The 22959-nt window shown below is 40.7% G+C and overlaps 3 protein-coding genes across 3 annotated transcripts; 1 reads left to right on the top strand and 2 right to left on the bottom strand.

The window, feature by feature from the left end:
• Positions 1–115: 115 nt before the first annotated feature.
• On the bottom strand, positions 116–7767 carry LOC118429070 (tyrosine--tRNA ligase, mitochondrial-like). Its single transcript, XM_035839427.1, has 13 exons — positions 7691–7767; positions 6792–6929; positions 6347–6494; positions 5614–5789; positions 5151–5252; positions 4437–4551; positions 3783–3861; positions 3234–3343; positions 2789–2887; positions 2468–2534; positions 1952–2140; positions 577–702; positions 116–258 (listed from the first exon to the last, which is right to left on the bottom strand). The coding sequence occupies exons 1-13, from the start codon at positions 7723–7725 to the stop codon at positions 221–223; spliced, it is 1422 nt and encodes a 473-aa protein (XP_035695320.1). The 5' UTR covers positions 7726–7767; the 3' UTR covers positions 116–220.
• A 619-nt stretch (positions 7768–8386) lies between these two features.
• LOC118429071 lies at positions 8387–9849 on the top strand. The gene is made up of 4 exons (XM_035839429.1): positions 8387–8512; positions 8869–9022; positions 9262–9413; positions 9697–9849. Exons 1-4 carry the CDS (start codon positions 8423–8425, stop codon positions 9814–9816), a joined length of 516 nt encoding a protein of 171 aa, XP_035695322.1. The 5' UTR covers positions 8387–8422; the 3' UTR covers positions 9817–9849.
• Positions 9850–10838: 989 nt separating this feature from the next.
• On the bottom strand, positions 10839–22228 carry LOC118429069 (cyclin-F-like). Its single transcript, XM_035839426.1, has 16 exons — positions 22089–22228; positions 20022–20188; positions 19066–19172; positions 18708–18775; positions 18209–18408; positions 17934–17987; positions 17600–17704; positions 17097–17174; positions 16710–16861; positions 16119–16283; positions 15642–15765; positions 15012–15195; positions 14692–14782; positions 14071–14310; positions 13675–13787; positions 10839–13289 (listed from the first exon to the last, which is right to left on the bottom strand). The coding sequence occupies exons 1-16, from the start codon at positions 22093–22095 to the stop codon at positions 12790–12792; spliced, it is 2355 nt and encodes a 784-aa protein (XP_035695319.1). The 5' UTR covers positions 22096–22228; the 3' UTR covers positions 10839–12789.
• Between the last annotated feature and the right edge of the window lie 731 nt (positions 22229–22959).

Here is a 22959-nt window from a genome sequence, read left to right as displayed (position 1 = left end):
TCATGACTTAGAAGTCTTCCACATAAATGATAAGGTCCTGCATCATGATGAAGACAGCAGAGTGGAAGCCACATTATTGCTTATGAAGAAAAATCCTTCTTTTCAACACGTGGTTTTCTGATTTTACTTATGTCCCATTTAAGAACATGTTTTCATTGTGTAGACCCCAAATCTTTCTTCCTATGATGATCCTATGTTAGCTGTGGCTGATGGAGACATGTCATCTTATCCATTTGATGAGATGGTACCTTTTCTTTCCTGAAACAAGACAAATTGACAACTGAATAACGGGTCAAATTACATGTATAGATGTACATGGCATTATACGGCTTACACAATCTACAAGACAACATTTTTTCCAAATCCCAACTGGTTTGACCAAATAGATAACTAGAAGCAACATACAAATATTTGACAAAGACAACAGGAACATGTACATTGTAAATCTAGTTCTTATAATTATGCAGTTTCCAATGGGCCGAAGAAATATCTGATGATGATAAAAGAAAATACAACAGAGCTACATTGTACAGTAAAAAAATACAAAGTGTACATGAGTTGTATACGGGATGTTACCTATTCTGACAATAGAGATGTTGTTGTCCAGTATGTGGAGACTGGGCACTACCACGTGCCGGGGGTCTGTCTGTCTCACGTTGTTGATCCAAACACCCCCGTCAGCTATAATGTGCCAACCCGTAACTGAAACAAAGAGAGACCAGCTTTAAATCATCAGCTGATTTTGCTAACAAAATTCTCCAATGGTCATGACAGGGAAGTGTGGAGATGTGGCAAGACAAAGACCATGCTGGTTGGGACGTCTAAGAAGACAAGAGTCGCACCTCCACTACAGTTGGAACTCAGGGGGCAGAGTTTACAACAAGTACCCACTGTCAAGCTTTTGGGAGTACATGTCGACCAAAACCTCACATTCGACAATCACATAGACCATGTTGTGAAGAACTGTAATAGGAGCATGGCGCAAGTGAACAGGGTGAGGAAATTACTTCCGCGCAGACTGAGGATAAAACTGATTCAGGCCCTTGTACTAACACATCTAGACTACTGCAGTTTGGTGTGGGCGAGTACGTCTAGGAAGAACATAAACCGGCTACAGGTCGTGCAGAACCGAGCGGCCAGGATCGCCCTTGGTTGCCACAGGTACACAAGCAGGGACGCTTTGCTGCAGACGCTAGGATGGCTGTCCGTGAAGACAGAATCCAGCAGAAAAGTGTAGTGACTTTTCGTAAGATAATGCAAAACAAACAACCAGTCTCTCTGCATAAACAGGTCAAAATGCAGTCCCATGGATATCAAACACGTTCATCAAAATCCCAAACTATCAGACTACCAAAGCCCAGAACAAACGCTCAAAAGAAAAGGTTCTTGTACAGAATGTCCAGCACATGGAATGGTTTGCAATAGATAATTGGTCCCATTGTATATATATATAAGCTCAGGTAGTCATTAAGTTATCTTTTATCAAGTGTGAATTTTATGTACATTGTATAGATTGTATGTGTTCCTGTGTATCAAGTTTTTGTCCTGTTATGTTTGTTGATAAAGACCACAGGAAGAGTAGCTTCAATGTACTCCATTGTATGCTAATTGTGGATCTTAATAAAGTCAAAGTCATGTACAAGTACTGGACACTAAACAGGACTGTTAGAAAGAGGTATAAAGGAGGTATTCCAGCCATCAGTAAACAAAGATGGCAGTGTTATTAATTTCCTGGCACGTTTGACCAATTGCAGACACATATACATAACATTACGTGATGATAAGAAGTGTTGCAAGTTTACATTCTGAAGTGATTGGTCATGGTTGTTGAAAATTTGATCTGTGCATACCATAGTGTTGGAAGAAAGTTTAGCATTGTACTATGATCACTACTAACACAGATGAGCTTCCACTATGTTGTTTAGCCCTAGACAATTCCTTGACAACTCACCTTCTCCTGGCAGAGCCTTTGCCTTGACCAGGACATCCAGCAGGCTCAACCCTGGCTCCAGCACCATCTCTGTGGTGGGAGCTTCACTGAACAGAAGCTTCATCTCCTCCTCTGTCAACCTCTGGAGCACATCCAGCCCACCTTCATACAGCGCCTGGGTACAGCGCAGGGCAGACTCCAGACCGGACACTGTTGGGGAGGAGAGGATGTGGACTGTAGAATCATTTTACCTGAATCATACATTGTACTTGTGACCCACCCACCAAAACAGCCCTTGTGCTCATTTCACTTCAGGGTTTTAGCCAGCATCTGTCTTTTCACCCTTTGGCGGAATTTACCTGTTGAGGACGGACAAAAATTTGGCCCATTCCGTCCTTTATGATGGACTAAAATCGGCATGTAAAGATATAAAAACAGATGCCATTAAACCAAGTAGAGTCTACCAGCAATCTGTGTGATAGGGGCTTCCAGAAGAGTATATAGAGGAGTGTGAGGAAGAGATTGTGCTGTTCTTACCTCCATGGACCAGTATTGTGACCTGCTCTGCTAACTTTTTCTGTGCCAGTCTGTTCTCTGGATGATTCTGTGTGGCAAGAAATTTTGTTTGAACCTTTATTTATTCATGAGTCTTGTAATTATTAGTATTACACATACATTTCAAGGAATAACTTTTTAAAAGATAATAACAAACAAAGTTAAAACGAATACACCCATGAGTTCAATGCAAATAATATAACATCCCTTTTATGGAGCAGTACAGTCCAATCTCCCACTGACAAAATCTAGCTGGATGAGACTACAAGACCACAAAGGCACGGATTCTGAAATTTTGCTTACAGAATGTTTTCTCATGATGTCTGCTATCTCCGCCATAGACAGGAAGGTGAAGAGTTTCAGGTAACTTTCCATGATGGAGTCTGGCTGTCGTATAAAGAACTGAGGAAACAAGAAGCAGGGTTACAACTCATGCCGCGACACCACTCTACATGTATGTATGCATTCATAATCTATGGCATTATGCCATTGATGTACAGTATCATGACTATAGCACTATGAAATTAACTTTAAAGGAAGTTACAGTAGTTTACAACTTGTTTTTCAGAAAAGCTCAGAACAAAGGACAAGTGAATTTCCAAAGGAAACATGAATAACAAGAGATCTAGAAGACAATAAAAGTAGCACATGTCATATGTCTATAGTGAATTACTAACAACTACCAGTACAAGCAAAACTTGAACTTGAACTTATATCATACGGTAACGGGTATGGCAAATGTCTGTACCTGATACAGTTCAAAGGGCGATGTTTTGTCCCTACTGAGCCATACAGCATTCCCTGCTGTCTTCCCCAGCTTCTGTCCTGATGTTGTGGTCACCAGGGGAACTGTGATGGCTGTGGATGGAACAGAAAGGTTGAAACCTGTACCTGGTTACATGTACATCCTTTTCAGTAGAAATTGACTTTTCATTGTACTAAACAAAGGCTAGAAAACAAGCATAAGACAAAAACACAACAATACACAATTTTTGAAACAGCAGTTGAAGTAAATGATTTTAGTTTCAAGTTTCAAGCTGTGTTTTTCATCTTTGCAAGGATGACTTTTTACAACCTACCTGCATGTAGATCTAAGGAGGATAGGGAGTGGTGGAGGAGTCATAAAATATCCATGCAGCAAGTGTGACAAGATGATGATGACATTGTGTACTCTCATGTATGTTGTCAAGGTTTTTAATCAAAGTCCATGTGAATCTGAATGAATCTTAGACAGACGATCTTTGGGTCAACCATTTTGCAGCTCTTCTTAAGACTTTGCAGACAAAGCGTTACGTACCATACACCTCCTTGCCTGTGACCTTCCTGACAAGGTCATGCCCAGACATCATGTTTCCCATCTGGTCACTCCCACCCAGCTGTGGGGAGGACAAAAATGGTGTCAGAGCTCAGAACTTATACATGTAATGGATTTGAATAGTAGTAAACACTGTTTAAAATTCAGGTTGCAAATAAGGAAAAGACGTCAAAAATATACAGAGACTGTGGATTGATGACTTCCACTACCATAGAAATTGTTGATTTACTGTAGTAAAGAACTCCAAGGCCATGAGCATACTAGACTGATACTGTGGAATTGCACCGTTGTAGAACTAACCAATAAACAGTCTCTAGAAGCTTAAAGGTACTGGGAATTTGATAAATTTCACTTAATCTAAAGACAAATATTCCACTCCTTTCCCCATAAAAGAATTTGAAGACTAAGGGTATCCTAACAAAAAGCATTGTCTTTCAGCTGACAACTTCAAGGTACTGTATATAGACATGTATGAACAAGTTAAAACACAATATTTAAAAGACATTATGTACATGTGATTACCCAAACTTCCAAATTAGCTCAGGGATCAAAGTTAGATGGAACACATTCAATGCCTAGTAAAACCTGCTCCAGCTACATGTAGATAACCCTTTGTGTGAATAGTAAGGTTCCCACCTGTATAAGACACCTGTACTCCCTGTGTAGGTGTAAGAAGTCATACGCCTGGAACATCTGGTAGGTAAACTCTGTCAGACTCATCCCCTCGGCTGACTTCAGTCTGGTTTGTACACTGTAAGGAAGGCAGTATAAAGTGACATCTGAATCTGTATCTATATATACAACATGTACTTAGTACATGTATATCTGCCCTTCTGCTCTTATTGCAGCCTGCTCAACATCTGACCTGCCTCCTCTGCAGGGAGGGGCCAGTTACAGCAGATTTTGTGTTAGACAGACAGAAGTTCTGCTTAACATGGCAGCTTTTTTATCTGTACCTATCAATATATAGCCAGTTTAGCTGCCAAAGCATGCAGATCTGATACATACTGTCATGAACTGTGATGAGGGGGGATATGAACTCAGTCACATTTGGGACTGCATTGTTCATAGGGCAGCAGTGACACCTAGCTGCAGTGCACAGTATTTATTGCCCTGAGGAAGGTGACAGATTGTCCCTGAAATGCCAGCTAGTAAAAAAAAACATGGGTGGGGTACAAAGGAGTTTGTTATTACATAAATACACTCTACTCTCCCATATATACTTAATATGACTTCTGTAGAGTCAATTTACATGTTCATGACATTACAGTGTTACACCTTTAGAGTGGAATAATGCAATTGTTACACATATAAAGTTATGCTACATATACAATGTACCATCCTACATACCTGGTTCTCCCCAGCATGGTGCCCATCCTGAAATGCCTCCCAACTGTAGACATGAACTCCACCACACTCTGCTGTCTGTACCAACTGGAATTATTCTCTATTCTGTAACACAGTCAAGATATCAATAGGGTTAGCCTGTTTAGCATGCTGAAGAGCAACTTTTCCATTGGTCATGACAGAGAAGACAAATGTAATTTAAGCTATGTACAGGTTCATTGTACCATGGAAATTCCCCTAGCTCTTCTCGAACTAGTGCAATGATCAGTGGTCTGGACACAGCTCAACATCCTGTCCTGCTACCCTTATAAGGACAGCTACCCTTTCCCAGTAGCGTATATGCCAGGTAATTGCCAAGAGCACTGATTCAAACCCCTAACTCAATGGTGGCTATTGGGCTAACCATTGGACTATGCACACTACTGCCAGTACTATCATCTTGTTTACTGGAGAAATCTGCTCTCACCTTAGTGGTGGTAACTCCTTTGGGCTTTTCCATATGTCCTGTTGGTGATTTTTGCAGACTCGTTGTAGAGTAGATTCAATCCCTCGTATGTTGGTCTGGAGCTGATCTAAATCTAGTGCTTCTCTCTCTTTTGATCTTCCACTTGGGTCACCTATTCTGGCTGTTGCTCCTCCGATCTGAAACAAAAATTTAAGTTAAATACTGAACACAAGGTATTCTGGTGAATTTTCTTGATTCTTGGACATTACAGGGTAACAAGATCAAAATAAAAGCAGAGGACTAAGACGAATACAAAAATAAAAATAGATAAACTGTAAAATTTGACATTTTTGGGGTGGTTTGATGTTTGTGGTTTTCTCTAGGTTCTCTTCATCCCAAATTTAAAAGCACTGCAACAATGCTTGTCCTGTCTTCTATCCTTGGTAAGCTCCTTACTTTTTTGTTTCAAATGTGAACGTAACACCATTGCAAACACTCATTTTCTACCTACTACAAAATCAAATTCATACAAACGTAGACACATTTTACAGCATATCAACCCCGGGATCCTGAAGCTGTGTGCATCAAGGCAAAAACTGTGCTTTTGTGGTTTGTTCCTCAAGTTGTTCTTGCTGTTTACAAGGAGGTTCAACCTCTTTGTTGTTTAGCATAATTTTTTTTTCAAATCTGAGGACCAAAGTATTAATGTTACATAAGTGTTACCTATTCAACTAAGAGGGAATGTAAAACTGACCAGAGCTATAGTGTTGTGGCCAGCCCTCTGACAGTGAAGGAGACCAATGATGGCCAGCAGGTTACCGATGTGAAGACTATCGGCTGTCGGATCAAACCCACAGTACACGCACTGGGGCCCTGACTGGAGCAGCTTGGGAAGCTCAATGCTGAAATACAGATATAAATAATAACTTGTGTCACACCCAGGTGAGGTCATTTTACACCAGCCCAACAATGTCACACCCTGGTGAGCTCATGTTACACCTGCGTTCAGGGTCGACTGCGTGCAGGGTCGACTGCGTGCAGGGTCGACTTCGTGCAGGGTCAACTTCATGCAGGGTCGACTTTGTGCAGGTTCGACTTAGTGCAGGGTCGACTTCCTGCATGCAGGGTCGACTTCCTGTCACTATAGCTATGCAGAAGTTTCCTGAAACCCCTTGTCTTATCTTAATTCTAATTCTCACCTGGCCTCTGGAAAGATGTCGACAAAGATGCCCCTCTCATGTAGGGTGAGAATGTTGGTCTTGGTGGCATAGTTTCTGCACCGTTTCTGAGCACCACTGAACTGATGTTGTCGCAGTACACAGAACCTTCTGCCTAGTCTTGAGGAAGACACCAGGTATCACACAAAAATGTAAATGGCTATAAGCCCTCTCACAGAGATCAGAACGCATGTGCGGCGACAGGAATTCTAGCTTATATGTCAAAGCTAAAGGCCTTGAAAAAGACAACAGTCCTTGTCTTGACCATTGTTTCAATTTGCAAAACATCATCCAGACTGGGTTTGTTTCCTTTTTGTGGGCCTTTACTAATTGTCCTTTGACATGTTACCTACAAACAGAATTCCTTTCCCCGCACATGCTTGCTGATTTCTGTAAGAGGGCTTAATTTTGGCAACCACACTCACAGGAACCAAGGCAGGAACACCTTGTCAATAGTGCAAAGAAAAGTATTCACAGGAAACAGACTGAATACTAGGACTGGGTCATGAAATTAATGGTTTCACAAGCATAATCGAATAAACATCCTGTCAATAGTGCCAAAAAAGTCTTATTGACAGGAACATCTTGTAAATAGTGTCATTAACTTCTTTTTGACAAGAAGATCAATATTTGTGTCAGAGAATTCTTGTCTAGTAGTTTTATAGTAGGACCAACAGGACGGTAACTGCAAATAGTAGTGGATTTATGCAGCCCCCCTCCCCATTCTCCACTTTTCAGCAGTTATACTGCGTTTGTGAGGCACATGCTAACATCAAGAATATACTATTAGATACACAGCCTTTCTGTCGATATGTATGAGGTACATGACATTATCAAATTTGAAATGCGTCTTTTTCAGGCTTGAAAATGAAAATATTTACCTTTTCAGGGAAAATGTGACCATGGGCGCAGCCATCTTGTGTGGACAAGTCCAATGTCTCCGAGGGGAAGAACAAAATATTGTTTGGTAAATTGGAATTATAATGTCGGATAACTTAGAAAATTTATAGAAAATAATTAATATGCTACACATAAGGTAAACTTTGAGCACACTCTTTACACTCTAATGTATAAAAATGCAAGAGAATCCATCGCAGGACAATCCGGAAGCCGAATGTAACGTTATGGTTTGGTCCATTCACATAAACATCCATGCAATGTCAAATGCGGACGTGCATTTGTACACTCCTTGCGGAAGAAGAAGAAGGGAGGTGACTTCTCTCTGACAGCTGGGCAAAAAGCGGTAAGATAATAATTCTAGACACAGTTGAGTCTCTTGTAACGTTATCAGCTATTATTAAAACATGTCATGTGAGAAATTTGACTGGTTCATAACTACATCTATATCTAACGTTATACATATTGCAATAAAGGTCTTTATTTATTAAAGCAGGAAGATGATGTAACGTTAGCTATTAAATATAAACCAAGGACATCTAACCTCTTTTAATATTGCTCTAACTCCCTTTTAATTTGAAAAAAAAAAAAAGGCAGATAAAGGATTGAAATAACCAATAACGATGTTCGCCTGAAGTCTAATTATCATCAAATCATATTCTTCTTTTGCAGGTAACTAGTTACATTTACGATAAAATTGGCAGCCAAAGGAGTGAATGATGGGTAGTGAAAGTGTAGGGACCAGTCTGCAGGAGCTGAGGAACAGCACACAGGATCTGGTGCAGAGGGTCTACAGAAGTCAGCAGGTACATGTAGCTACATATGTATAGGCGACAGCCCTGTACCAGCATCCCTATGTTTCTTATGTCCCAGTTCCAACACCCCTATGCTGCACCCCATATGCTGTTTGGAATCCCCTGTGATTTAAAGGGTTATAAGGGAACATAGAACCCGAGGTGTAGACTTAATCATATAAAAGAACTTTTATCTTTGAATAGTAAGAACTGAACTGAACTGATAGTAAGAATATTACTGGACAAAAATGACATGATATTGTATGAAGACCCTCATTTCCTAGGCATAATGGGTAGTGCAGATAATATCAACAAAACGAACATCCCTCAACAAAACATCATTAGCATAATGTATTCTTGTTCAACAGGTACAGCAGTCTATACAGTATGCAAATGAGAACCCTGTCTGGACCCTGTTCCTGACCCTGGTGGTTGCCATGGGAACAATGCCATTCCTGATGTTCCTGTTCTTTGTTCTCGGCAGCCTCATCTTCACCTTCAGCGGATTCCTGGTGTTGGAAGGTAACATTTTTTTCCAAAGAGGGGCAATCTTATTGTTTAGGTACACAGCTTTAAAGGCAGCTGTTAGATAACAGGTATACCTTAAAACAACTTTTCACACGATAAGCCCGCACATGATAAGAATGGGTAAAAAAATGGCTAAAATGGGTAACAGATCATGCTATCAACATAGATGCTAGTGGAATGTTTTATGTACTAAATATTCCACATGAAGATTTAATAACAAGACTTTTTTACAGGATTTCTGCTGACCGCTGCTTGCCTGGTCCTGGCTGGAGTATTGTCCGGAGCTGCGTTTGTCGCCATCTTGCTGACCCTTACCGTGTCTGCCTCCTGGTTTGTTGTGTGCCACGGCCATGAAATGTTCACAACTGTTAAATCTCGTCTTCAGGTACTCTCTCCTACTGTTTGAATGTTTTGTGTGGACTGCTTGATAATACGAGTATCTTACATGTAGATGATATTTTAGACCTATTTATTGATTGTTATGTCTTTTTCTTAATGTGTGTCACAACATCAGCGATTGCTGCCTGTGACCCATGTGTATTATACTGTTTACAATTGCAATAAAGTCAACGTCAAGTCAAAGTTTTGTAGCCTTAATGTTAGGCTTTAACTAATTGCTTTTGATGATAAAGCTTGTTTTAACAGCTTGGATTTTTTTTTTACTCCAGGATCATTTCCAAGGAACTGCTGTGACAGTAGCACCAGCCAAAGACAATGTGGAACCTAATCAGGACAAAGAAAAGCATGAGGAAGAGAAGGAAAAGGAGGAACTGCCCAATGCTGCATGAACTTTCAATGGATCGTATCTAACTGTTGTAACAACTGTCGGGAACAGTGGCTAACTCAGAAGATGCCTTCACCTTCTTCCAGCTGTGTTCTCATCCATGCACCAGATTCGTATTGTATTGTTACATCATTACTTAGCAGGGAGATACTGGTAGTTAAAAAAGTTGTCAGAGCCAAACACCCCGTTCATACCAGGATTCGCGTATCCGGATTCGCTGAGTCGCGAACCCTGGTATGAACGGCCCAAATCCGGATCTTTATGGGATATATCCGGATACCCTGAATCCACATATGGGGGTGGATTTATCCGGATTCGCTGTGGGGTGAACCCTGGTGTGAACACAATAGGATTCACGTATCCGGATTCGCTGTTGGATCTGACGTCAAACTTAACTCTTAAGTAGCGTTTGCTTGGTGTAGCATGGTAAGGATGAGGCAACGGGCTGCGTTGTAGGTGTTGCCACCTGGCAGGTACGAACACCTGTTCTAAAGAACATTCTAGAACTGTCAGTTAAGAATAAACGGTCATTTCTAAATTTTCTAGTACGGCGTGAAGACATTTAGACACTTGTAGTCTTGCAAAAACGTTATTTCCTTCTTTCAAGTGCACGACGTAGCTCGTCGCCTCACCCCTACCATGCTACACCAAAGCAAACACTACTTAAGAGTTAAGTTGGACTTCACCAAGCAGCATCAGATGGTGTAATTAGGATATATCCGGATCTTATTTTGGACACGAATATCATATCTGGATTCGTTAACCCTAGTATGAACGCAAATGGATATATCCTGATTTACGCTGTATCCGGATATATCCCGATACGCGAATCCTAGTATGAACAGGGCCAAAGTGAGCTGTCATTTAACATGCTGACATTCAGTTGTATTTTTTGATAATGTTTATCATGTTTTGTTATCAGCTTTTGCCTTGAAGTCAACGTTTATGTTTCAACCTTACACCTAAGTTACGACGACAGGCATGAACTTTGTAACAAAAAAAAGTGTTGCATCAGCCTGGAGCTTGTTTTTTGTATGTTCCTGTAAATGACTGCTATGTGTTTACATTCCCTTGAAGTAATGTTCAACATGAAGTCAGCTCAGTATATTTATAGCTTAGGTGCAAATTGTATAATTAGCCTCCGATACATGTGAAGTAACTTTGATTGTTACAAAATTATTGGTTTTTCATATTGCTTATCAGAGGTACATGTACAATTATACATCTGACAAGTTGTTTTGCCCAACAGTTGGAATAAAGTATACACTGGAAAAAAGGGTACAAGAAATTCCATTTAATAGAAAACGGTGTGGAACGTACAAATGATGATATGGAGCGTACAAAAATAGGTTGGATTCTCCCTGAAGTTTACATGAAAATAACCAGATTTATGCTTACCATTCTTATGAGAATATCTTGGAATGTTATTTGAAGAACTGCATGTCTGACTTGTATATACAATAAAGCTGGGTGCAAAACGTGAAGATCATATTAATATATCGTGGCAAGGCTGGAGACACAAAGTATCCTGCCTCATTGCACCAAAGCTTCTTGCTAAAGAGCAGCGTGGCATGCAACTAGCCAAGCAGCAAATTGTTAATGCAACCTATCGCACCAAAGCTATCGTTCTCTATGGAAACATTTTTACATAGATCTAGTCATCTAAAGCCTATGTCTGCTTTGCAAGTATATAAGTTTCTCTCCTAATATAGGCTGGGCTAGTCTTGTTTAACTCACACACCAAACTATGTTGGTTACACCATAAGACAGCATTGCCAAGGGTAACAATATACATTCATCACATTGTAACAAATAGCAAGTCTGACTTGGAAACGAGAATTCAAAATTATCAATATCCTATATCTAGACCAAAAGGGTTAACAAAATATGTACAAATTATGGGGAAAAAAGTGTGGACAGCCCTGATAAGTATACCTTAAGAATATTGTGACAGTTCAATTCTTAGAAACTGCATATTTGATAGTCACAAATGAAAATTCATTGTCATGTCCTTCTACACAATATAAATGATATCAAATCCTGACATTGCACCAAAGTGTTTTCGAGCACCATAAATGTCAGATACAAACTACACATGACCAACTTCATTTGGTACTTTATGAATTCAGTCCAAGTCTATGTACTGCCTTATTGATGTCAGTAAATCTACTGAAAGTCATTTTAGCTGAAGATATGTTAAATATTGGTACATCTTTTTGTTTGGCTTTTTCAATTATCAAAATCATTTTCCACCTTGCTTTGTGTTGTGATTAGATTTCTCTCAACAACACACATAATCATATTAAACTTTTGTAGCTTGCTTACATCAAAGGATACCATTAGTAGCATATTTGTCACAATAATCTAAATGACAACCTCAAGCTCTGCATTCTTGTATATTTCCTTGCAAAAAGTATCCACAATGAATTTGCAGATCATCAATCACAACCTACTGATATCTCACATGACAAGACATGTGAAGAAAAACTTTGGTATTGAATGAAATATTTGTATTATTCAAGTCTATCGATATAGACATATACAATTGGAGTTTAAGACAGCTGCCATCACCATGAGTATTGAAAGACCATAGAATGTAATCTGGAATATATGTACTGGTACAAATGAAAGCTGCCAGAATTCACAAAGAAACATGGATAGTAACACTAGCAGCCAAACAAAAGTATGGCACAGAGTCTGTAACATTGAGAACTACTGCCTAGATGCTGTATTGAAAACAAAGCCTTCACTATTGCCTGGGATACAGTTCTACTTGTACATGTATGTATTGCAAAGGCCTAAGTTTTCTTATAGCTACAACTGTCAACTTTTTGGCAGAAAACTTCAGCCTCTCAAAACACATCTACAAATGGTATTGCATGCAGATCATGATGCCAAACACAACTACTGTTCTATCACACATGGCAGTTATTTGCTGGCCTACACAGTATCTGAAACATTTTCCTCAGAGCTCAAGTCAAGCACACTCCTTTCTCTTGACTGATTTCTTCTGAGGTAGAACTGCATTGGCAACATCCTGGCTGATGTTCTGTAGGGCCCGTAGAGGCGCTCTGGGGCTGGAGCATGCACTTGAACATGGACTCGACGACTCGGGAGAGCTGGCCCTGCGGCGCGCACGTATCGTGATGTTCCTCATGCCCTTAGACAGTGGCTGGAAAACTTTGGCCGTCGCCTCCCCCATTTCATCATGGTACACCCCAGAGCTGTTACTAGCACCCTCAATGTCAAAGGAGTTAAAGTCCTGGAGAAACTGACTGGGGGTCTCCATGGAGACGTCCATACTGGTCATGGATTGGTCAACAGCGATCTGTGTCCTGAACAATGGTTTGTTAGCTGCGGTGGGGCTGATGACATCCAGCCAATCAGAAGCGTTGTCAGATGAGGCACTTGCTGAGCAGCAGGTGCACACCTCGTCTTCTCCGTGGTCATCTTCACTCATTTCCTCATCGGACATGTCTACAGATGGGACAAAACAAAACAAGGCTCGGTTTAAGTGACAATTTCTCATGCAGTATAGATCAGAACCCAGTATCAAAGTTCTTTATTCACAACCATGCATCTATTGGTAACTGCAGCAATAACTAGCTGCAGTGCGAAGTAGAACTAGTTAGCATTGCCCTGTGTGAGGAAGGTGACAGATGGTTGCCAAAATGCCCTTGTATGTCTGTTCAATCAGTACATCATGGAATTCATGATAACTACAGGACTTCATGCAGAAAACTGGACTGAACCTGTTCTCCAACCATATTCATTACATTATATATGCTATGTCTCTCATCATGGACTTATGCTTATCAATTCTTGTTAACATTGGAGCTACTAGCACAGCAGTGTTCCTTACCCAGGTATTCTCCCTCACTCTCCATGTCTCCCTCGTACCCAGAGTTGTCCATGGACAGTTCCATGATGGGCGTCACCATGGTGCTGCGGTCTGCCTCTTGGTCAGGGCAGGGTCTGATAGAAGGAACAAAAATGTCAGTTTCATATTACCAGTGCAACTGTAAACAGTAGAGTAGAATATGAGCTCAATTCAGGCATCGCAGAAGGTTGCCAAAAGTTGACTAAATATATATATGAAAACCTGGTCCAAGCATTCATTCTTTTTCTGTGTTTAAAACAAAAGAACTTTTTCGAAGATGGGTCAGTCTTTGCTAACCCCAAAATGTTCATGCTTTAGATAATCTGTGCAAACTTAACTCAGTTTCTTCTTGCTTGTTGATGATGTAAATCTACCCACCTTGCACTCTTGACTGGTCTTGGAGAGGATCCCAGGATGTCTATGTTCAACTTCTGGTTTGCAAAGTCAGCCGTGATTGGCTCTGCTGCAACATTGCTGTCCAATCCCAGCCTTGCTATCAGCTCGTTGTTGCTGAGGAGCTCGATCTCGCTGACCTTGCAGAAGCGCTCGTCGCCGTAGTGCTGCCTGACCGCGGTCAGGGGGTTATTGTGGTGATCCCGTGGCGGGGGTTGGCACAAACTGAAAGAGGGGTGATCAACGTTAGCATGTTTACACATCAAAAGCTAGACTGAATTTATGGAAATCGGCGAAGTGGATCTACAGAAAAGAACTTTGCAACTCAGGCAGACCGAGGCCTATATCTTTTTTATATGCAAAGTTGTGTCTTATGTTGCAGAGACTGTCTTTCTCATATGTCTGTCTCATTGTTCAACCACTTATATGTTGTGAAAGTATTACATGTAGTATCCGCAGACGATGAAATGCATATTGATGCTTGAATACTAAATTTATGATTGAACAGAGACAAACAACATGGCTACAGTTTGTATTGTAGTCAGAGGCAAAGAAAATCTTGATTGAGTTCAGTACATGTAGAAGGGAAAGATCTATGACACTCACCACTTGTGGTAGACCTGAAGCGTGCAGGTCAGGAGGTCCACGACCTGAAGGCCAGTGAACTGTGTCATGTGACTGGACCATAGTTCAGCATCTAGCAGGCAAAGGAAACCATTTGAGACCTTGATAATGTAACAGGAAATGAGATACATGCACAACTCCCTGCAACCCCTCCTTAGAGAAATTGCTTTCTTCTATTTCAGGCATGAGAATCTGATGTAGTCCTTATATTTAGCCCACTTCCAAAGGTTGTATACCAGGCTTACTGATTATTAAGATCTTGAAGATACAATGTCTTAGGCATTTGCATGTAAGCTAGGTACCTTTGTTGGTAGTCATCTTGGCTAGCAGCAGCGCACTTGCAGCAATGACGGCAGGACTGTAGGTGCCCATGATCTCCGTCTGCAGCAGGGCCAGGTCACAGATGTAGGCTGCCAGACACTTGGTCCTCTGGTCCAGCAACTGCAGCTTGAAGAACAGGTCCAAGTAGTCTGCTGAGGTCAGGGCCTGTGTCAAGAAACAAGGTTGAAGAGAAAAAAAATTGTTTATGACATTTTTAATGTTTTTTTTCCCCAAAGCAACAGTGGTTTCGTTTACCAAATGCTGTTAGATTTGTGAGGAATTTTCTGTAGCTCAAAATTTGAGGCTTTTAAAGGTTCAATGGGGGAATGTAGCAATTATTGGGAACCGGAAGATGCCAATTCAGTCCATGGAAGGCATCACTGTTGAAGCTCGACTCGTCTTTTGGAAGGGACGTAAAATAGGGGTCCTGTATTTGAGGAGGCGCCTCGAGCACATTTAAGGGGAAGGACTAGCAATCCCATCCTGTCAGAATACACCCCCCTACGTATACTGAAACAGCAAGAAAACTTCCTGCCCTACATGTATACATGGACCTAGGCACTACAACTTGTACAAGGGTATAAACATAAGGTTCCGTGTTTCACACTCACCCTGATTTCTCCCCTAAGCGTGGCCGTCAGCTCCCCCATCATCCTGACCACATCCTCGTACTTGTAGGTGTTGTCTGTCAGCCAGACGGCCTCACGGACTGTCAGGATGTCCTTGGCAAGATATCTGGGGAAATAATAGACAGACTTAATTCCAGTCAAGAAGAAACCATGCTTATCCACTGCATTGGAAAAAGAAACAAGGACTATTCATACATAAAACATGACTCAAAGTTCATGTTTGGGAATAGATGCACAAAAGATATTTATGGTGGAAACAAACAGGACACAATGTGAGAGCTAATGTTACAACTTACAAAACAAACAAACAAACAAATATGTAGGCGCACCCGTGCACCCACAGTCAGAAATTAGGTGCCCTGCTTCAATTTTGGATACAAAAAAATATTTTGAGCCCTGAATGTCATATAGTCAATATGTATGAAATGTGCAGAAGATGAAACCAGACAGTTGTCGTACCGTGTTACTAGCACCATGGAAGCGACCCCCACCAACTGCAGCTTGGAGCGCGGAGTCTTGTGTGTCATGAGGTAACGGTCCACGCAGCGCACGGCCGCATGAAGCACCTGTGTCGAGAAGTCCTTCATGGAAGCAACTTCCACCAACCAGTCTACCAAGATAAATCTGTGGGCAGAAACATCAGTGTACAATCATTGACTCTTTTATCATCTGTGGCAATTGTTGTCAATTGATATTTTGGTACACTAGACAAGGGAAGACCACATGCAGATCATATTGGTCTCTGCCAGCACTTTCCACATTTTATCTACATTTTTTTGATTGAAACTACTATTACTACTTTACAGTGTAAATAACAATAACAAAAGTTAAAATATAGATCTGCACTCAACTTAATAGGTGTCTAAACAAAACCATCATTATTCCAACATAGTTAGACTGTATGAACTTGGCACTTTTTACACTGTCAGGGGGGCAGAAACTGAGTTTTATCAGCTGGCATGGGTATGCATATTTTTTTGTTTCCTACTTCTAAATTGTGCCGATGAATAACATCATGCTACAGAACACAGAAACATGCCTGGCTCCTACCTCATGATGTTGTTCATGCCTTTCTGAATCTCGAAGATCCTGTGGCTGTAGGAGGGCTGGGAGGACAGCACGAACTGTCTGACCACCTCAGCCGCCTGCGCAGCGCACACACCGCCGTACAGACCCTTGGCATATCCATTGCACAGTTCCAGCTGTGAAACAGGAAACGAAAACAGAGGACAAAAATTCCTGATGTAATTCATTGAATGGTGGACTTGTAGTTAGGGTTGTTTACTTAGAATTTAATGCAATAGAACTGATATGCCATCAGAAAAAAGCTTAATCATAGAGACTAATGTGGAGGCTACTTGATCTTCATTTCTGTACATGCTGTGAATATTTTTGAAATACACGGTTAGCTTGAAAAGATATGAGATCAGTCCTCACCTGTGCCTGCCAGGAGCCAGAAGCAGTAATCTCTCGTAGCAGTCTAACAGCATGTCTGCTACCTACAGGCTCGATCATCTGTGGGAGAGAGAACCAGACTTCAGAAAGTGTCTTTTCCTATAAGTCAATGTTTGTAAAGTAGCGCACTAAGTAACCCTGACAGCATTAACCTGTCTTGGATGTGAAGTGCAGGGCTTGGCAATCGGATGATTCTGAAGTTTACATATGATTATTGATCAATTTCTGAAGTTGAATCTGTTACGTAACTCTTCTACCAAGTACCAATCTTTGCCATGTTCTCTGGACCCTCTTGGTAATCAATGTTCCAAAGATTGATAAATGAATTTTGATGCCATTTTCAGATGATACATGTGTTCCTTTCTCATATTATACCTTATCAGCACTGTTAAAAAAGTACTGTGTATCATGATGAAAAAATTGGTACTTGAAAAGCATGCTTTGTGCATACTTTCAAGAGTCTGCTTTAACAAAGCACAACTCACCTGGTCCTTGTGCCTGAGCTCCCACATAGTAAAGGTGGCATACTCAGATCCCATGTTGGCTGACTTCTCAAACCATTTGATTGCCTCTGACCGCTCTTCCTCGTCCTAACGCACAAACAGGAGGATCAATCTGTTGATTTCAATCTATTCAGCTGGCAACATACTTGTAATCACAAACAGAAATATACACCATGTATTCAAGAAAACTGCTGAGACTGTACTCTAGGGGTTTCTATGTTTTCTATTTTCTTCTACAATGAAGGTTTGTTCTCTTATTAAGCATGAGCAGAGAAGACCAACTAACAACTGTATAATTGTAAAATGGACAACTTACATCAAAGAGTCCTTGTGCTTTGGCTATGCAGAATGGCAAGGCTGGACTGGTATTCTGAAGAAAAAAGAAACAAAGTTAATACAATAAATGTCAATAAAACAACGTTCACATGTTATTCATAGTAATAATTTGGATATTTGTTATCATGTTACTTTACATGTTACTTGTGTGGCGACTAAAAATAGTAAAATACAGGTGGTTTGAAATCCAAAAGATCTTTTCATCATCCAAACAGCATCAGTGTTCCACTGGTCGTTGCCATCAGAACCACATACCTCTGAGCTAGCTGCCTGGTCCTTGATAGTCTTGAAAGCGAGTGACTTGCAGCAGGTGCCGGTCGTGGTCCATGGAGGCCGGATGAAGAGCCAGGTGAAGGGTGGGGTGCCTGCCGCTCGGACCAGCTCCTCTGACTTCATGAAGAACTCGGCTGCACGGACACCGTTCCTGCTCGCCTGCTCACCCTCGATTTCGGGAACTGAAAGAAAGGAAAATTTATTGTTTTACTAAAGTGTGTAAGGTAGAAAGTGTTCAAAAATCTGGCAAGTACATGAATTGCAGAGGAACACTTGCTTGTCAAGTATGAATTATTTCTTATATTATTTTGTCTCCCTCTCATAAAAAAATCATTAATAGGGTACAAATATCATGCTTACACCAGTATCTGTTTTAAGTTTTGCTACTTTTTTGCAAGACAGTAAATTTTACAAACGAAATCTTGCAAACGAAAAAGCAGTCTATAAGTATACATTATATACAGACGTATAGATTACTCACATCCTTCATTGTACAGATAGGCCACTCCCAACTTGATAAGTAGCTCCAGGTTTCCGTATTCTGCAATTCTGAAGTAGGGAGAAAATGTATGTCATTCTTGTCCACGGACAGCAGATGACTACAATTGCCATTGGTTATAACATTCAACAAAGTTTTTAACACTTATAAAAATGCCCCAAAAATATCAACGCACAGAAATAGAGTATAACAGAAATGGGATGAAATACTCGGTCCTTTCATGTTTTAAAAGGTCAGCAATCTTCCCTTAATCCTTTCTAAAATGAAGTCTGCTATATATAATAATACCAAGGAGCTTTATCTTAGTACCTTCCTCTACACATTTCCTTCACATACTCACTTTTTCAGCTGTTCCACATTGGCTGGACTGGGCCAGATGCCCCCAAAGTTAGTGTTCACCCATAGCGTAGGGTTGTTGTCTACTAGCTGCTTGAAGCTTGAGTGGACCTGCCATTGAAAATCACAGCACATGTGTAAGTTACAATGTAATTTCAACAAGGAGGCTGAATTTATGAATTGAAATTCCTTGCTGTCACGTTTTTTTCACCATACCAAAAGGATCTTTGTTTGACTTTGCTAACTGAGTTCTGTGTATGTTGGGTACTGTACACAATGCTATGTTATGCACAGTTACAGTGGTGTTGAAACTCTTTTGATAGTGCTTGTATACAAATTCTTTTCATAAACAGGTTGAACAAACTTGAACCTTGGTACCAGAGGTCACCAAATTTGACCTAGACTGAGTACTCAAGGCACACTCAGTTGTCAAACAAACAAAATCTTTGCACCTCTTAAACCCCTCTTGACATTTGGTCCAAACTTCTTATTTGGAAAGCTATCAGATGTATACTGTATAGTCATTCCCTACAACTTTACTTGGCGCACATTGAAAAGTCGTTAGCAGTGATTTGAATAACATTAGACCTTGTGTGCCGACTGCACGCCGGATATTTTGTTTGAGGTCAGGTTACTGACAATTACACAATGACCGTATCTCACCAACTCCTTCTAGCTATAACACCAGCCATCTAAGCGCCAAAAACACAGAAACTTGATGCTCAGTGTATTTGCTTTGTAGTCCATGCCTTGGATACAGTAGTTGATTCCTCTGGCCATACTAGACTTGCTCTTTTCTTGACTAACACTATCTGAAACTTGCTTTCTCTACTAGTATTCAACATACAGATGGAAACATGTCACATATAAAGCGAGTAGTTTTTTGTAAGGCATCTCTAACTGCATATCCAGGTGTATGTGAAGTGGATGTTTACATCTCTCTTTCAAAACAAGTCTTACCAGTCTCATATTGGCAAGGTCCTTTGCTGGGAGGTACCTAAGCATGAGGAGTTGCAGTTCTTCCGGGAGTGCCCAGATGTCGGGGGCTTTCCTCACGCTGGGCTTGCATTGCTTGTACACAGATTTGCAGCGACGGCATGTTCTCCTTCTAGTCATCTGGTTTTCTACTGCAAAAGGATAAACAATGATGGCCATTACTAAAATTATCACACCCATTGCTCTGGTTCGCACGAGCCTATGTTGTGATGGCCCCCACAGCTTGTTCTGGGCCAGGCTGGACATGGGATGGGGTCACCTGAGGATAAATCTGATGATGATTCTAGAAATATTTCAACTAAGACCAAGGAGGTTGAATAAGGGCTAAGAGGCTATGGATTTACTGTCTGCCTGGTCCTAAAAGTCAGTCAATATAAGATTAAGTATTTTTGAGAATACTTCCAAAAAGATGGGAAAATACAAAACAAGAGATTGTCCCTTATAAACTGTAATATAGAAAACATCACACCACAATTAAAAAAAAAAACTTGTTTGAAGGATTTCAACTAGGGCTGGATACCTTTTGGCTTGATCAGGTTCGAGTCCAGGTCCGAGTCCAGAGGTTTAGGTTCAGGTCCGGACCTGAACCTGATCCTCTATAGTAGTTGTCGATATCTTACTTTGTAATCTTATATTATCATATAGTATCATATTCTTATATTAAATAAAGTTTATTAACCCAATTTTCAGATTAGTGTACTTTATACTGAGTAAATGTACCTGTTATTTGAATTTCTTGAGAAAAAAATTATTTGATTTTCTCTAATAACAATTGGACAGAATCGACTTATATTGTCTGTCCATTTTCTTAGAAAACATTTGCAGAAAAATGAGACATTACATTGAACAAAAGTATCAGTGTCGATGGCCACCTGTACAAACACTGATACCAGTGGAAACAAAAGTCATAGTATATGAAAATAATTCCTGAACAGCCAAAATTTGGTGTGTAAGGCTCCAATCTGAAAGATAGTGTTGAAAACAAAGATTTCGATCCTATGGCAATAGTCTTTACCTCGTCCTGAACTCCTAAAACGATGTGCAGACGACATAACGTCGATTTCAGTAATTTGCATTTCAAAACAAACGATAAGTTTGAAACAAAACAATTTCCAAAACGGCTCGAAAAATAAAACGAATGTTCATAAACGATTGGAAGACGTTATAATCTCAATCACAAATTTATCTTTCGTTCGCGGGATAAAAGTAACGGTTGGAAAATAATCAGGAAACCAAACACTGCGGCATTCGCCGGCGGCGCGCGTCGGTTGGGCTGCGGTTTACCGGCCAGCGTAACGGTCGTCCGTCCGGGGACGCTTGACGCCATTCAAGGACACGCAGCTACTTAGTCCGGACAGTTTTCTGTGACCTTATAGCTTTTACACAACAACGTGAGCATCCGTTAAGTGAGGACATATACGTGACCTCAACGCCTACTTGATTGTACAGAAAATAACAGTCATTTTGAGGCGGGCGTGCGCATAATTATCCTCGGCTAAGGTTTTCTTGGCACTGCCTCGCAAGACACGTTACTCTGTTTACAGTGCAACAAAGTAACAAGTTGCCTGAATTTATCACCAAACACAACGCGATCAACTGTACGCACACACACACAGTGTCTTCTGGAGCTATAAGAATGTTCTAGGTGATTTTGCCGGTCGTTGGTCAGAAAACTTGTCCCAGATTACGACCCAAAATTACATACGACTGGCGCGCGCGGCAAGACCTACCCGCCCTGCCCAGGCCAGGGTCAAACAATCTACACACACACCACATATCACAAAAATACTAATGGATCTTAGATATATATTTTACTTAGTAGGCTTCGAAAATATCCATTTAGTCGTACTGAAACCAATTAGCCGTTACTACTGAAAAGTGGAAACTGCTACATGCATCGGAATTTCGCCCTCCCACAGCGCCCCAAGCATGTTGCCGTTTAAAGTTCCCTCCAAAATCTCACGATTGTGCTTTATTTAGCTCTCCCGGTGCAGAATTGTGACAAAGATGATAAGAAAAGTGATAACCTACCTTTCATGACTATTCCCTGAGAGTTTGAGGCTGTAGATATGCAAGAATTACTACTAAATGTGCGCGATGTCTGCTACTTGCTACTGTTCGTCTCGAAATGACCGCTCAAACTGAAATCAGCTGGCCGCGTCGTCACGTGACAAACAAGCGTCCGTTCTCTTCTCTGATTGGCCAAAAATGAAACGGCAAATGGCGGGAAACTCAAATGAGGATTATGGCAAACGGAAAGGGGTGTGGCCACTTTGTCGTCTGCTACAAACCGTTGACTGGCTAATTCTCAAGGGTACTCAAGCAAGGAGAGCTGATTGTTATCGCTGATAAGGGGTCTTAGGGACTTACGATTTTCTTTTTGACATAGAATATTGAGTTCAACTTGCTAAGTTTCACCATGAGGCACAGAAAAGGATCAAAAGTATCACGACAAAAAGTCAAGTTATAAACGTGTTTAATGAAGAATGGTTACGTTACTTATAAACATCTCCATTGTAGCAAAGGTCCTTGATTGGACACTAACGTTAACTGTATAATCCCAAATAGCCCTTGGTATTCTTGAATGTGGCTGCATGCTTTTCATGGAACCAGTGTGGTTAGTTATACTAAACGACAGCGTAGCAGTGAATAATCTCGCGGCTATTAGAAGTGAAATCATTTACTTGTCTTTTTCTGTAGCCATCGACCGTCGTATATACACAGTCATTAGAGTCAGTGTGTGCTGTATTCCAAGTTTCGTTTGACTTGTGCGTGTTCATTGCACTTTTGTTTTGGTAAATGGAAAAAAAAGCACTATATAACACATCACATTTATCGTGAACATATATCATGATCTTCCGAACAGTTAGCCTTGTTACAATGTAGATTTTCTACCATCGAG

Source organism: Branchiostoma floridae, chromosome 13 (assembly GCF_000003815.2).
Source record: "Branchiostoma floridae strain S238N-H82 chromosome 13, Bfl_VNyyK, whole genome shotgun sequence".
Classification (NCBI taxonomy): Eukaryota; Metazoa; Chordata; class Leptocardii; order Amphioxiformes; family Branchiostomatidae; genus Branchiostoma; species Branchiostoma floridae.
The sequence above is the reverse complement of the archived record's forward strand: the minus strand, read 5'-3'. Positions and strand labels throughout refer to the sequence as shown.